The sequence below is a fragment of the Peromyscus maniculatus genome, chromosome X, assembly GCF_049852395.1.
Source record: "Peromyscus maniculatus bairdii isolate BWxNUB_F1_BW_parent chromosome X, HU_Pman_BW_mat_3.1, whole genome shotgun sequence".
NCBI classification, from domain to species: domain Eukaryota; kingdom Metazoa; phylum Chordata; class Mammalia; order Rodentia; family Cricetidae; genus Peromyscus; species Peromyscus maniculatus.
In genome coordinates, this window is record NC_134875.1 from 79,455,454 (window position 1) to 79,468,976 (window position 13,523).

The 13,523-nt window shown below is 45.8% G+C and overlaps 1 protein-coding gene across 4 annotated transcripts in view; it reads left to right on the top strand.

Moving 5' to 3' along the window:
- The window catches only part of LOC102904905 (fibronectin type III domain containing protein 3C1-like), a 65,745-nt gene that overhangs the window by 19,424 nt on the left and 32,798 nt on the right, over positions 1-13,523 (top strand). Inside the window, exons 1-3 of one of the 4 annotated variants that reach the window (XM_042269327.2) lie at positions 5,402-5,652; positions 7,297-8,089; positions 10,574-10,907. The exons of the other annotated variants lie outside the window; for them this stretch is intronic. Of the exons in view, the coding sequence (XP_042125261.2) occupies positions 10,742-10,907 (166 nt within the window). The 5' untranslated portion in view covers positions 5,402-5,652; positions 7,297-8,089; positions 10,574-10,741. Of the gene's footprint in view, positions 1-5,401; positions 5,653-7,296; positions 8,090-10,573; positions 10,908-13,523 lie in introns of those variants that run through there. 4 annotated transcript variants of the gene reach the window in all.

The following is a 13,523-nucleotide window of genomic DNA, read 5'->3' on the forward strand; positions in this document are numbered from 1 at the left end:
GTGTTGATCACATGGAAAGCATAGGCAAAATCTGTGTAAAAGTTATCTCCTCTCTGCTCCCAGCTGGAGAGCCCTAGTGAAGGCCATTAGTTCTGGAATTACCTGGAAGAGGCTCAGATTCTGTGACTTCTGTGAGACTCACTACTACATACCCTGAAAGCCTTTTGTCCTGACTCCGTAAAACTGCCGCTGTACTTGAACCAAGTATCTTCCAGATGAGAAAGAGAGGAGTCCTGTAGATCTAGTCTAGCACTGTAGAGAAAGTCAGTTATTTCCACACAGGTTTGCTGGAGAAGGTTGTCAGGCTTGTGATTAATGGCTATTTTGGGGGGGAGTAATGAATTAGAATTTTTTGCCACTGTTTTTACAGTAAGCTCTGCAGTTTATAATAGAACAATCTGGTGCTTGCTGGTTCTGTCTGATCCCCAGTGGAAAACTCTTGAGTTGAGATTTTCGAGGATCTAATTTGGCCTGTGAATCATCATGCTCTGGCACAGGGTTAATTGAGAGGTCTTCCAAACTAAGAGAGCCATTGGTGCCAATGCTCTTAGGTAAAGGCAGTAGCTCTATGCCACCAGGCTTGGAAAGATGAGCAGTTGGGCACCGAGAGGCCCCAAAGCCTTTGTTGAAATTCCCACTGCTACTCCATTTTGTTCGTGCATATGCAAAGAAAAGATGTTTTAGTAAGAACTGTCAGAGCTAATGCTGGGTAGGAGGTCTAGGGTTCATGTCATTTCAGGGATCCAATCTAATGGCTCTTCCTCCGGTTCCCTCAAGTCTTCATAGAGAGGTTTAGCTATCAGGTCAAACTGAGAAATCCAGATTCTATAAAATCCTACCATTCCTAAGAAGATCCTTAGCTGTTCTGTGGCTGGAGTGCCCATAGTTAAAACAAGATGGTTTCGGGAACTAGAAAGACTGCTTGTGCTGTTAGTGTAAGGCCCAATAAGTTAACCTTTATTTGGGAGGTCTGGGCCTTTCAAAGAGAAGCCTTCTAGCCATGTGAAGACGGTTTTTGAAGAGTTAGGACAGTGTTTGGATCTGAACTGGAGTTATCTGAGTTACAGACTAATATCCGCATTCTAAAGGAGATTACTCCTTGGGAGAAAATTCAAAGAGGAAAGGTCTCTGTAAAGACCTGAAAGATAGGGCTATCCCAAAAGTCCAGAGGTAAGACTGCTGAGGAAGTTGGGTGGAGGGATCCTTCCATTCTAATGTAAACAGGAGCTGAGAGTTTGGGTAGATAGCAGTACAAAGGAAGGCATCCTTAAAGTCTAACACTTTGAACCAGAAGATAGTAGAGGGTGTCTGTTCTATGGGAATGTAAGGATTTGAAACCATGGCATGGATCAGAATGTAAACAGGAGCTGAGTTTGGGTAGATAGCAGTACAAAGAAAGGCATCTGTAAAGTCTAACACTGGGAACCAGAAGATAGTAGAGGGTGTCTGTTCTGTGGGAATGTAAGGATTTGAAACCATGGCATGGATCAGAACCACAGCCTCATTTATAGTCCTCAAATCTTGGGCTGTTCTATAGCACCCGTTTGACTTCTCTACTGCCCAGACGGGGGTATAGCATGAACAAGGGTAGTAAGTAGCCCAGTAGCCTAGAATTTATCAATGAGAGGCTATAATTCTTTTCCTACTTGGGACTTTAAAGATATTGGAGCATTCCAGAAAAGCTGTTAGGATTCTTAAGGACAACTGTGATAGGAGTGGCTGTTAAGGGAGTATTCAAGAATGCAGACTTTGGGTGGAACTTTTTGTATGATGTCAGCATCTACTTTGGAGAATATATGGAGGACCTTTGAGGCCCCAAACAGCAACCAGGACAGGAGACGCAGTGTTAAGAAAGCCATAGAGCCTCTGGAGACTTAAGTGGATCTGAAGTTGAAACATTATGTCCCTGCCTAGGAAGGGGAGGGAGTAGCTAGGTAGGACGAGGGAAAAAATGAGTGAAAAGTTGTTTGCCTATCATACAAGTTTAAAGGGTTATAAAGCAGGCTTGCCGTTAACACCAGTGAGGAGAATCTGAGCCCCAAATGTCAAGCCTGAGAAGGTAATCAAGACACAAAAGTTCAGCCAGGCAATGGTGGCTCTCACACCTTTAGTCTCAGAACTTGGAAGGCAGAGGCACGAGGATTTCTGTGAGTTTGAGTCCAGCCTGGTCTACAAAGTGAGTTCCAGGACAACCAGGACTATGTAGAGAGACCCTGTTTCAAAAAGCCAAAAGACACAAAATTTCACATTATTGATAATAAATTATTTTCATCTCTGCCAGTTCTGCAGCTTCTAAAGGCTCATCCATAAAGGTGGAGAATACAAAATTCTCTACATCCTTAGGGTCTATCTTAGTCTATTACTGTGAAGAGACATCATGACCAAGGCAACTTATAAAAGAAACTTAATTTAACTTGAGGCTTGCTTACAGTTTCAAAGAGTGAGTCCTTGACCATCATGGTGGGGAGCATGGCAGCAAGAAGGCAGGCATAACAGTGGAGCAGTAACCAGGAACTTACATCCCCCAAAACTGCAGGCAGAGAGAGACTGAGCTTGACTTGAGCTTTTGAAACCTCAAAGCCCACCCCAGCAACACACCTCCTCCAACAAGGCCACACCTACTCCAGGACCACACCTCCTAATCATTCCTGATAGTTCACCAACTGGGAACCAGACATTCAAATATATAAGCCTATGGGGACATTCTCATTCAAGCCACCACAGGGCCTCACCAGTCCTTAAGGAGAGAGCTCCCTCTTTCCTTACTGATCTCCTCATAGTCCAGGAAAAAAGTGTGAGAAGAAAAGATAAACAAGCGGCAAACGCACAGTGGTAGGGAGAGGTCAGTGTCTACATAAACTTGAGAAGGGCTCTCATTAGAGGAAGGAAGAGAGCAAGCTTTGCTTACAGGTTAGAATTTCTATCAAAGCTGAAGAGGGGAGTGAGGTCAGGTTGTACCAGGTAGTAGTCATGCTTGAACTAGCATTGCAGGAATAATATTAATGGTGTTGATTTGAGGAAGTTGAAACTGCTGGCCACAGAAAGGCTGTTCAAGATGGATGCAGTCACAGGAAGAAGGGGCATTCAAGCTGGAATAAGGTTTATAGTGATGAAGGGGCTGGAGTGGAGAGGCTTCCAAGTCGTACTCTTGATCTCTTTCTTAATTCAGGCTGTATGGCCACAAAGGAAGATTGGGTGGTATTACTTTTGCTCTGCTTCCTGCAGAAGGCCATCAGTCAGGCCTGAAGGAGAATACCTTTGACTTGCTCCTGAGAGGTTGCTCAAGACATTGTGACTCCCAAGGTTGCTAGGGAGAGGATCATCTGCACAGCCAGGTGTGTCCTGACAGAGGTCAAGATCCAGATTGGGGTGCGTACATCAGAAGAGAAGAGTGAGATTGTAGGGTTACAGGTATGTCCAATCCTTCAAGAGGCACACGCAAGCCTGGGAGCCACAAAGGCAGAAGAGGTCCATAGTGTATGCCAGGCAGGGGAAAGGTCAAAGCAGAATATCCGGGAGAGTTTCCCTGGGTGTTCGCAGTTTGGCGTTAGAGTGTGCCAGAGAGAGATGGAGAGTCCAAAGGCTAGGGCTGTGACAGGCTGCATAGGGGTCGCGTGACAGTCTGAAGGGGACTCCTCCAAGGTTAAGTTGAAGGTACTGAACTTTAGAATATTAGGATTTCCGAGAAATTGTGGGTAAAAATCAAATATCAGGTGGAGATGGAGTTGGAGAGGGACAGAGGGGGACTAGGGGTGGGAAAAGTAGGACATGGGGAAGAGAAGTCAGGATGGTGACCTCTTTCCTGGAAGCCAAGTCTTTGGCCTCTGGTTGCCTAAAGGTGGACAATTCAGTTAGTCTAAGGAGTACAGCAGACTGAAGAGAAGGGGTGTGTTGGTGTGGTAGAGGGGGGAAGTGTAGTTAACTTGTAGTTGCACGGAGAGGAGCGATGGCTGTGGAGAAAAGAAATGCAAGGCCAGGCGAAGGGCTTTCTGACAGATGTCATGTAGCACACAGAGTGTGTGGATCATTAAATCACCCAAATATCTCACGGAAGGGAGTAGAGAAGGCCAGCGAGTGAAGGGGCTTGCTCTCTAGTGGCAAGATTGCTCTCCTGATATCAGCCTTGTGCTCTCCTCCACCCATACATTCACAGCATGTAGAGCACAGAGGCCCACTTTTCAGTGTGCAGAGAGAGTAGAGACCACCAAGGGTGACTTGGCAGGCCAGGCAAAGGGCCTTTGGTATGGCCTCATGAAGAGATGTTGAGGGGGTTGTAGGCAGGTAAAAAAAAATCTCTGGAAAGTGATTATAGTAGCCTGATTGCAGAAGTCTTTGCCTCAACTCCAGCCATCCCATGCACATAATAATCGGTTTCAGGGGTTTCCTACTGGGCGTGGTGCAGTTCCCCTGTGGAGGAAAGCCAAACAGATATGGGGCAGGAAAGCCTGATCTGCTACCAGGAAAGGTGAACATAGTCCCAGCATGAGGAGAACAGGGAGGAGTTAGGGGATTTCATGGGATTGGTGGGTAGTAAGACAGTCTGGTTGAAGTAAGGACCCCTGTCTGAGGGGGAGGGAGGGTAGTAAGAGGATGGACAGATTAGGAAGTGGATCGGAGAGGATGCCATCAACCCTCCTTGTCCTCTGGGGTGCAGCTGAGGCATACCAAGCTGGTTCTTTTGGTCAGGTACCAGTAGCGCTCCTGAAATTCAAGGTCTGGTTGAATTTCTGCCTGTGTGATAGAGTGAGGTGGGGGAGAGGAGAAAAGTTACGTGTGCAAAAGAAAGAGATAGTGAGGAATATCCCGGCCCTAGACTGCTAGGACAACCCAGAGATGGGCCATTCAGTTCCCCAGGGTGACAGAGCCTTTGTCTGTCTTATGGCCTTTGCAGGGGATTATAGCATCCCTTTGAGGCAATATGGATGCTTTGAGGAGGAGGAGGGGGAAAGCCTCTCATTGATGACAGTGGTGGCCTTTGGTGTAAGGAAACACGATTCTCTCCAAATCTAGGAGATGGATTGAATGATGCTGTAGGTACAGAGTCAGGATAGACAATGGCTGCAGCATTCCAGGCTGAGGGTAGGACCCTGGTGAGTACAGTGAGCTCTGCTGAGGAGTGGTCTAAGGAAGGAAGAAGCTTGCCTCCTCTACTCACTGAGAATGGAAGCAGTTGAGAGTCTCATGATACCTCTCAACAATGGGAACCCAACAAGGGGGGATCCTTGAGGGTACTACCCTCAATCTACTTATCCAGGGTCCCAGGAATGGGAGTGGTATTGAGCTGGTGAAAAACCTTAAGGGTCTCATCTACTGTAGTTGTGAGGTACGTGTGGGTCACAGAAAGGGTGTTGTTTGTATCTGGGAGCAGAGTGTCATGGATACTGGAGGGCAGGGCTGTCCAGAGGCTGCAGGGTAGAGCAAGCTGATGTGATCAGACTGGAGGCAAAGCAGGAACTAGAAGAGAAGACAGGAAAAAACAGACTGATGAGTGATAGTTTGAAGGCTGTGGGGAACAGAACTTGCCTGAAGTTAGAGACAGAAGACAGCAGCTGACATGTGTCATCAGTTTGTTTACAGAAATAGGCTACAGGTTGGAGCTAATTACAGCAGTTGGGCCAGAAGAACTCAGACCTGGTTGCACGTACTGAAGAGGTAAAGGTGGAAAGATTGGAATAAGTTAGTAGCCCAGGAGCAGGAGGTCCAGGAAGATTCAGCTTCAGAATTGTAGAGGCTTTATGTATTTCTACATTAGAAATCAAATGACCAGGAAGTCATCATTTGATGTAGTATAAAAGGGTTCTGAGATAATAGCAATGATGGGGACACAACTGGCAGTATCTTATGAGACCTAAAAATAAAAGAAGATCCTTCTTAGTATTAGAGAAATGGGTTGGGCTAATGTCCTCCTTCCAAGAAGCAGAAATTGTGTGACCTATGGGGGTGATTTTCACACCCAAATGGGGGATCTGGGATTAGATCAGCTGAGCCTCCTTCCTAGAGACTTGATACTGAAGGTTGACTAGGAAATTGAGGAGTATAGCTGGAGTTTTCTCTCCAGGTCCCACCAAGCCCCGGCAGTCTGACAGCCCACTTATAATAAACACACAGACGCTTATATTATTTAAACTGTTTGGCCTAATGGCTCAGGCTTCTAGCTATCTAGTTCTTGAATCTTAAATTAACCCATTTCTATAAATCTATACCTTGCCTCGTGGCTCGTGGCTTACCGGCATCTTCAAATGCTGCTTGTCATGGCGGCGGCTGGCAGTAACTCCCTTACTCAGCCTTCCACCTCCCAGAATTCTCCTCTCTCCTTGTCCCACCTATACTTCCTGCCTGGCCACTGGCCAATCAGTGTTTTATTTATACAGAACGATATCCACAGCAGAGGAGGCTATTGATTTCTGGAGACAATTAATAGGAGAGGAAGTACAGGATCAGGCCTTCTATGTCTTGAAGAAGGGTGCTGGTAGGGAGGAAAGGGATTTTGGCAAACTTTGCCCAAAGTAGTGGACATTAAGAATCCTTGGGAGAGGACAGTCGAGATTGTTGGAAGAAATTTGAGTCAGTAGTCAGACAAAATGTCACAGGTGGAAGGCAATGGTGAAGAAAGAATCCTGGAAGTCCAAGACTGTGAATTGATGACCAGGGGGATTTGAGAAAAGAGAGACTAAGTGTTCAGGACTACTAGGTGGATGGGTTCACAATTAGTAGGGTTTCTAGACTGTAAGGATAAGCTTACTTTGAAGGGAGTTCTCAGAAATGGTACTCACAAAAACAAGGAAATAAAAGATGATGGGGTTGATACCCATAGCCCCAAGGAGGAGAATGGGTATTGAGCTATCAAAGTTTATTCAGAATGGTTATTGTGGGAGATGCGAGACAAATGGTGGTATTGGGTAATACTGTACAACTTTATGTCTCATACAATGGTGTCACCCTAGGAGTCACAGTTAGGGTCAAGGAATGAATGAAGTTCATCAGCCGCAGCCTAGCATGGAGGATAATTTGACAGGCTCCAAGCTTGTGGAGTAAGTTCCTCCCTGGTAAGCAAAAGAGACTGAAGGGTAAGACAAGAAATGAGTGCATATGGATAAGGTCCTGGAAGGAGAAGATTAATAAGTATGAAGGGTGGAATCTAGGGTTGTCCTTAAGTGCCAGCAAAAGGAAGGAAACTCCTGTAGTTGTTCCCTGATAGACAATTAGAACAGAATTATTCTATTGCAATTGTATTTAAAAGAAAACACATGGTCTTGACATATACCATCACAATCACCCTGTGTTCTGTGGACTCAGATGTTGTAGGGGCAAAGGACCCTGGGTACCTTCATTCCTCAGTTAACAGCATCAGCACAGAAGAAATGGGACTGCTTTCAAGACAAGATGATCATGAACTTTGTCACTCAATTCAGGTTCAGTAGGAAGACAGGAGAGCCAAGTCTTCATGCTAGGGAGTGGTGATGGTCCTAGAAATAAGAGTCTGAAAGAAGAGGACAGCTTTGAGATGTCATTGTGAGTTCACTCTGCTAGGAGAAATTAAAGTGTTCCTGTGAACCAAAACTTCTGGAAGAGGTTATTAAGAAAGGGAGGCAGAGATGCCACAGAATGATCAGGATGAAAGAGGCAACAAGAGGAAGCAGCCAGGACAATGAAGATGCCAACCATGAGTTGGGGTCCTGTAGAAAGGCAGTGGCTCTTTCCCTTAAATTTTGTGTTCCATCTCTATGACAGCTGACTTACCGATAAAGAAGTAGCACTGCTCGTTCAGAAGTGCACATACACCCCTGTGGGTAGCCTCCAGGATAGTGAGATCATGCATGGAAACAGCAGCTAGGGAACATACAGATCTGGTCTTAGATTGCCAGAAGCTAATATACATCTTTGAGACTCTAATATTTGTTTGAAAAGAAAGGTTAACTGGTGAAAGCTTACTCACAGGATGGTGGTCCCTATACCCACTTTCATCAAAGCCCCCAAGGTTGCCAGAAGGAGGATCTTCTTCACAGTCCAGTATGTCCTAACAGGGGTCAAGATATGGAACGGGATTTGTGTGTCAGGAAGGAAGAGTGAGACTGTGGGGCAGAGGAAGGTAAGAGTGCATACCCTTGTACAATTAACAGGAAGACACATGTATGCCTGGGAGCTACAAATCCCAAAGATTCCAGTGGTGTATGCCAGGCAGTGAAAGGTCAAAGCAGGATATCTGGAAGAGCTTCCTTGAGTGTCCACATTTGGTGTTAAGAGTTAGTGTGCCAGAGAGAGATGGAGTGTCCAAAGGCTAGGGCTGTGACAGTCTGCAGAGTGGTGGCAGGGCAGTCTGGAGGGGACATCTCCAAGGTTAAGTTGAAAATATTTTTAAGGCAGAATTTCAGAGAAATTATGCATATGAATTTAAAAACAGGTATGATGTATTGGTGGGAGGAAATGATAGAAGAGGACTAGACAGTGGAAAATGTAAGACACAAGGAAAGGATCAGAAAGCAAATCTTCCCTGGCACTCAACAGATCTGGGTTTTGGTTTCTGACTGATTGATGGTGAGTGATTCAGTTGTTCTAAGGAGTTCTTCAGATTGAGCAAGGAGAGGTATGTTAATGTAGTGAGTTGAGACAACAGTGGGTTAGAGTAAGGTTTCAAAGATCAGGTTGTAAGCTTCCAACAACCAAGGAAATGGGGGGTCGTAGTCAGGAGTTGCATGGGGAGCCTTAGTATGTCAGGCAAAGGCCTTTTTATTACTGCCAATGAAGAGACACTGAGGAAGTTACACACAGGTAAATCTCTGGAAACTAATTACGGTGTGCCTATTTGCAGAAATCTTTGCCTCCATTCCAGTCATCCCATGTGTGTACTCAGATTCATCAATGTCCTGTCAGACATGGTAGAGTTCTGCTTCTGAAGAGAGCTAGGCAGTGATAGGAGTCAGGAAAGCCTTGGCTACATGAGGCAAGTGAAGGCAGACCTAACAAGAAGAGTGGCATCATTAAAGGACTTCAGGAGATTGCTAGTGAGACAGTCTGGTTTAGGTAACAGGTGAGGGCCCAGACCCCTGTCTTAGAGGGAGGGAAAGAAGAAAGAGTAGGGGCAGAGTTGTGTGGTAGACTGGGGAGGGTGCATTAATCCATATTCTCTAGGATGCAGATGAGGCACATCAAGGTAGATCCTGTGCAGGTAGAAGATTATTTAGTAACTAGTATATTCAGGTCCCCAGGGTCAGAGGTGACCTTCCTTATGGAGGAAAAGTGGTGTCAATTGGAGCAACCTTGAAGTTTGGATGTGGTAGAGGTGGTTAAAAATGAGCCTGTGTGGGCTCTCCCATGTGGGCTTTAGATGGTTCACTGAAACAAGAATCAAAGCAAGATCTCAAGGTATAAGGAGAGGAGCAAGGGGTAGTCTAGTGGGATAGAGATAGGAGAGGGAGCATGGGAATTAGTAAAGGACTATAGAAGGGTCTTAAGAAACTAAAATAGAGAGTTACTCAGTGAAGTAGGAGAGTCTTTTGATGGGTTCAGATTAGAAGGGTGTGTGGGCAAAAGGGAGTGCCTGTACATTAACTCAGAAGGACTGAGAATGAGAGGGTTATAAGGAACCTCAGAAAGTTTGAGGAATGCTAGGGGCAGGAAAGAAGTCCAGTCCTTATGTAGTTGGAGAGAGAAGCAGGCTAGATTGTTTTGAAGATGCCATTCACTCTCTCTCCTTTCCCAGAGGACTGAGTATAATAAGGAATGTAGAAACTTCTGGAAATGTTCAGAGCACAGATGGTCCATTGAGTTATTTGATAAACAAATTCAAAGCCATTGTCAAATTAAATGGAAGGCCTGTACCCCTAAGTGGGAAATTATTTGGATTAGTAGCCTAGAGGCCACAATGGAGGTACATTTGTTAGAAGTGGGGAAAGCCTCTACCCAATCTGTGACCGTGTAAACTACAACTACTACCAGGAAGTAATTGGTGTGTCTTATGGGAGACATGAGTTGCACCATAAGTAGATGAGTTGAGAAAGATGGGGGCCTAATAGTAGCTTATGGAGAGACCCTTTTGACAGATGTTACACTGTTTACAGAGATACTCTAAGTATTCTTTCATAAGAGGGGTGAGATGAACATGTGTACTAAGGACATTTCAGAGGAGAAAGTATTTGGCCTGGAAAGTAGGAGTGACTCTCTTGGAGGAAAGAAAGGTTTTTCAGTTGAGTAAGAGAGTACTAAATTATTATAATACCAGTAGGGTTCTCAAAGGTTGGCCTTAGTAGATCTGAGAGGAAGTGGAGGAGAGTAAAAGATGGCTACTCAAGTTGCACAGTGGTGAGAAGAGAAAACAACAGTTGAAGGAAGGTAACTTTGAAGGCTCTAGGGATGAGCAGAATGGCAGTTTCTAGAACTTTGTGGCATAAGGGGCCAGCTTCGATATATAGTTCAATTTGTTTAGAGAAATAGTCAACATGTTGGAGCAAGTCTCCCACTGGTTGGGCTAGAAGAACTAAGGCCTGGTTATGTGAGCACTGTAGAGGTGAAGGGAGAGAAAGGTCGGGAGGGGTTGGGGAGCCCAAGGGCAGGAATTCCTGAGGGCCTGTTGCAGGATGATAAAAACTTTATGCATATCTGGAGAGGAAACCAGGTGACCATGAGATCATCTTTGGATGAAGCATAAAAAGGTTGGGAGAGACTCACAACATTGGAGGACTACAGCTGCAAGTAGCCTCTGAGACGTACGGCCGAAAGGAATTGCGTCCACAGCAGATCTACTATGTCGTTCAGTAGAATGATGAGGAAAGAGGGGGATACTTGGGAGGACAAAAGGGGAGAGCAGAAGAGAGGGAGGAGAAAGAAGAGAGAATACAGACCGAGTACCTTTGAAGAACTTTTCCAAAGTGGTAGGAGCCATCTCAGAATCCCTGACGAGTACAGTTCAGGTAAGTCACTGGGAGAAGTTAGACTCAGGGTCAGTCCAAATGAAAGGAGAAAGTTCCACGATTTGGCTAGAGGATAATGGTGAAGGAGGCATCTTTGAGTCCAACATTGAAAAGGGATTTGATGTCTGGGGGCTCTGAGAGAAAATAGTAGAAGATTGGGGGATACGTGAGTGGATAGGAACTAGGTCAAAAGTCTTATACAAGGTGGTGGGAACAGTGGGCTTTCAAACAGTGAGGATGGGCATGTTGTTGGGCGAGTTTGTGGGCATGGAAATATTCACAAGGAGGTAAGAGGTGATGGGTTTACGTCCCTGCAGCCTGGCACGGGGAAATGGGTACTTCAGAATTGTTACAAATCAAAAGGATGTCTGAGGGAAATGAGCACCGGGCAATGGTGTTGAGCAGTTGTCAGGTGGCTTGTGTCCTATATAACGGGTTGACTTTAGAGACAAAAACAGGATTGAGGGATGGGAGAGAGTCACCCTCGGGTGCAGTCTAGCACAAGAGGATAAAATGAGGATAATTTGATAGCCAAGAGAGACTTACAGTAAATCCAAGTTTATGAAGCAAGTCCCTTCCTAGTAAAGGAAATGGACAGTGGGATAAGATGAAAAATGAGTGCATAAGATCTATGTCCTAGAAGGAACAAATGAATTGGGGTATGAAATGTGGAATCTCAGGTTGGTCTTTCAGTAACAGGAAGTATGCTCTTGTAGATGGGAGAGCAGTGTAGAGGAGTTGAACAACAGAAGTATTCTCCACTTTGTTACCTTGTGCCAATGCTCAGTGAGCGAGGCTCTGGGCTCAAGAGCAGCAGGTTGAGGCACCGAATGGGAGATGGTTTGGGAGGGGCAATCAGCAGCAGCTCTAAAGGTAGAGTCTCCAAGGAAGAATGAAAGGAGTAGTCTCTTTCCAGAGGAGAATTGGGGTAGGAGAACAGGATTGACACAGGAAAAGCCATCAAGGAGGCAGAAATCTTGTACATAGAGAGCTTCCTGACACTTTCTGGTTCTAGTCCTAAAGTGATCAAGGTCCTTGAGAATTTGCCAACTCAGATGTGCCATTCAGACCACAAAGAGACATTGTCCAATTTATATTGGTGCCAAGCCATTTACTGAGTCAGATTTCACTCCCAAGACCCAATTTAGAGAGTTAGACAAAAAACACTTCAAAGGGGATGTTGAAGGTACTTAGGGAAAAATTGGAAACTCATGGTGGTGAGGAGAGCCCATGATATTCTGAAGACCCCAGACCAGCGTCCCTGTCAAGATGTCACTTACCTGTGGGACATCTCCTGGAGAAGCCAAATCTGGGCAGTACCCCAGGTGATCTCTTAGTCACCTTGGAAGAGAAGCAGAGTGGGTCACTCAACAGTACACGTACAGATTGGGATGCCTCCACAGGGCCAGAGCTGCTAAAGCAGGGAATGTGAGAGGAAGTGATGGAGAGAAGGGAGGAGGAGGAAGAGGAAAGAAAAAGAGAGGGGAGAAAAGGAGAGAAGATGGGAGAGGGAGGAGATAGAGAGATGGAGGGAGGGAGGGAGGGAGGGAGGGAGGGAGGGAGGGAGGGAAGGAGGGAGGGGGGAGAGAGGGGGGAGGGAGGGAGGGACAGAGGGACAGAGAGACAGAGAGAGAGAGAGAGAGATCCAGCCCAATGGGTTACCCAGTACCCAGAGGGGGTCAGAGAGCGGCTAAATCCTGCAGATGGTTTGTGATGTCTAGCAGGGAGTAATGCCCTGACCAGGACCCCATACACCTACAAAGTTGGCAACCATCTTTGTGATCTGAGGGCAAGGCTGAAAGAAAGGCGTGAAGTAGAATGGGGTGAAAGCCAAGGAGTCCCCAGGATCAAGCCCAGGAGCAGCTACCACTGTCAACTGCTCCCTGGGATGCAAGAAGATCCTGGCTCTGAGGAGGTAGATCCACAGCTGTGTGGACAGGTTTGTTTTTGAAATAAACCTAAGAAGATCTCTCATCATCTTACAGGCTACGGTTTTATCAGAGCTGGGGAAGGGGTTGAGGTCAGGTTGGGCAAGTAATAGTCATGGTTAAACTCAAATGTGCAGGAATGGGGTTAGTAGTGGGAATTTTGAGAGGCTGACTACAGGAAATTAAAACTGCTAGTCACAGGAAGAAAGGGCTATTCAAACTGGAATTTAATGACAGGAGGAGATGAGGCTGGAATGGAGGTTGACTCTCAGTCATGCTCTTGTTCTCTCACAAAATCATGGGCAGTTGTCCTTTTTAAGCTTTGATCTGAGGATGGGTTCTTTGGGTGGAAATTGGCCTTCCCTCACAAGGAAGAGAGGGACTTTCTTGCTTCCCATTGGCCTATACTGTGTAGATTGGACATGTCCTGGGGGGAGCTTATAGCTTAGTAACTTTTAGCACTCCTGGCTCAAATGTCCTTGCTAACAACTGCAATAACAGGAAAGAATCCTGTGGCCCATAAATGAGCCATTTCCTTGTGACAGAGCAGGGTGGCTACCAAATAGAGCTCTAGGGTTTCCCGACATGAGCAGGGAATAAACAATTGTGGCAGCCATGTAGCAACCTCGCTCCTTCTCTCTTTACTCTTTTAGTAGGCATCCTTGGCTCTCTAGGTCCCCTTATGGCC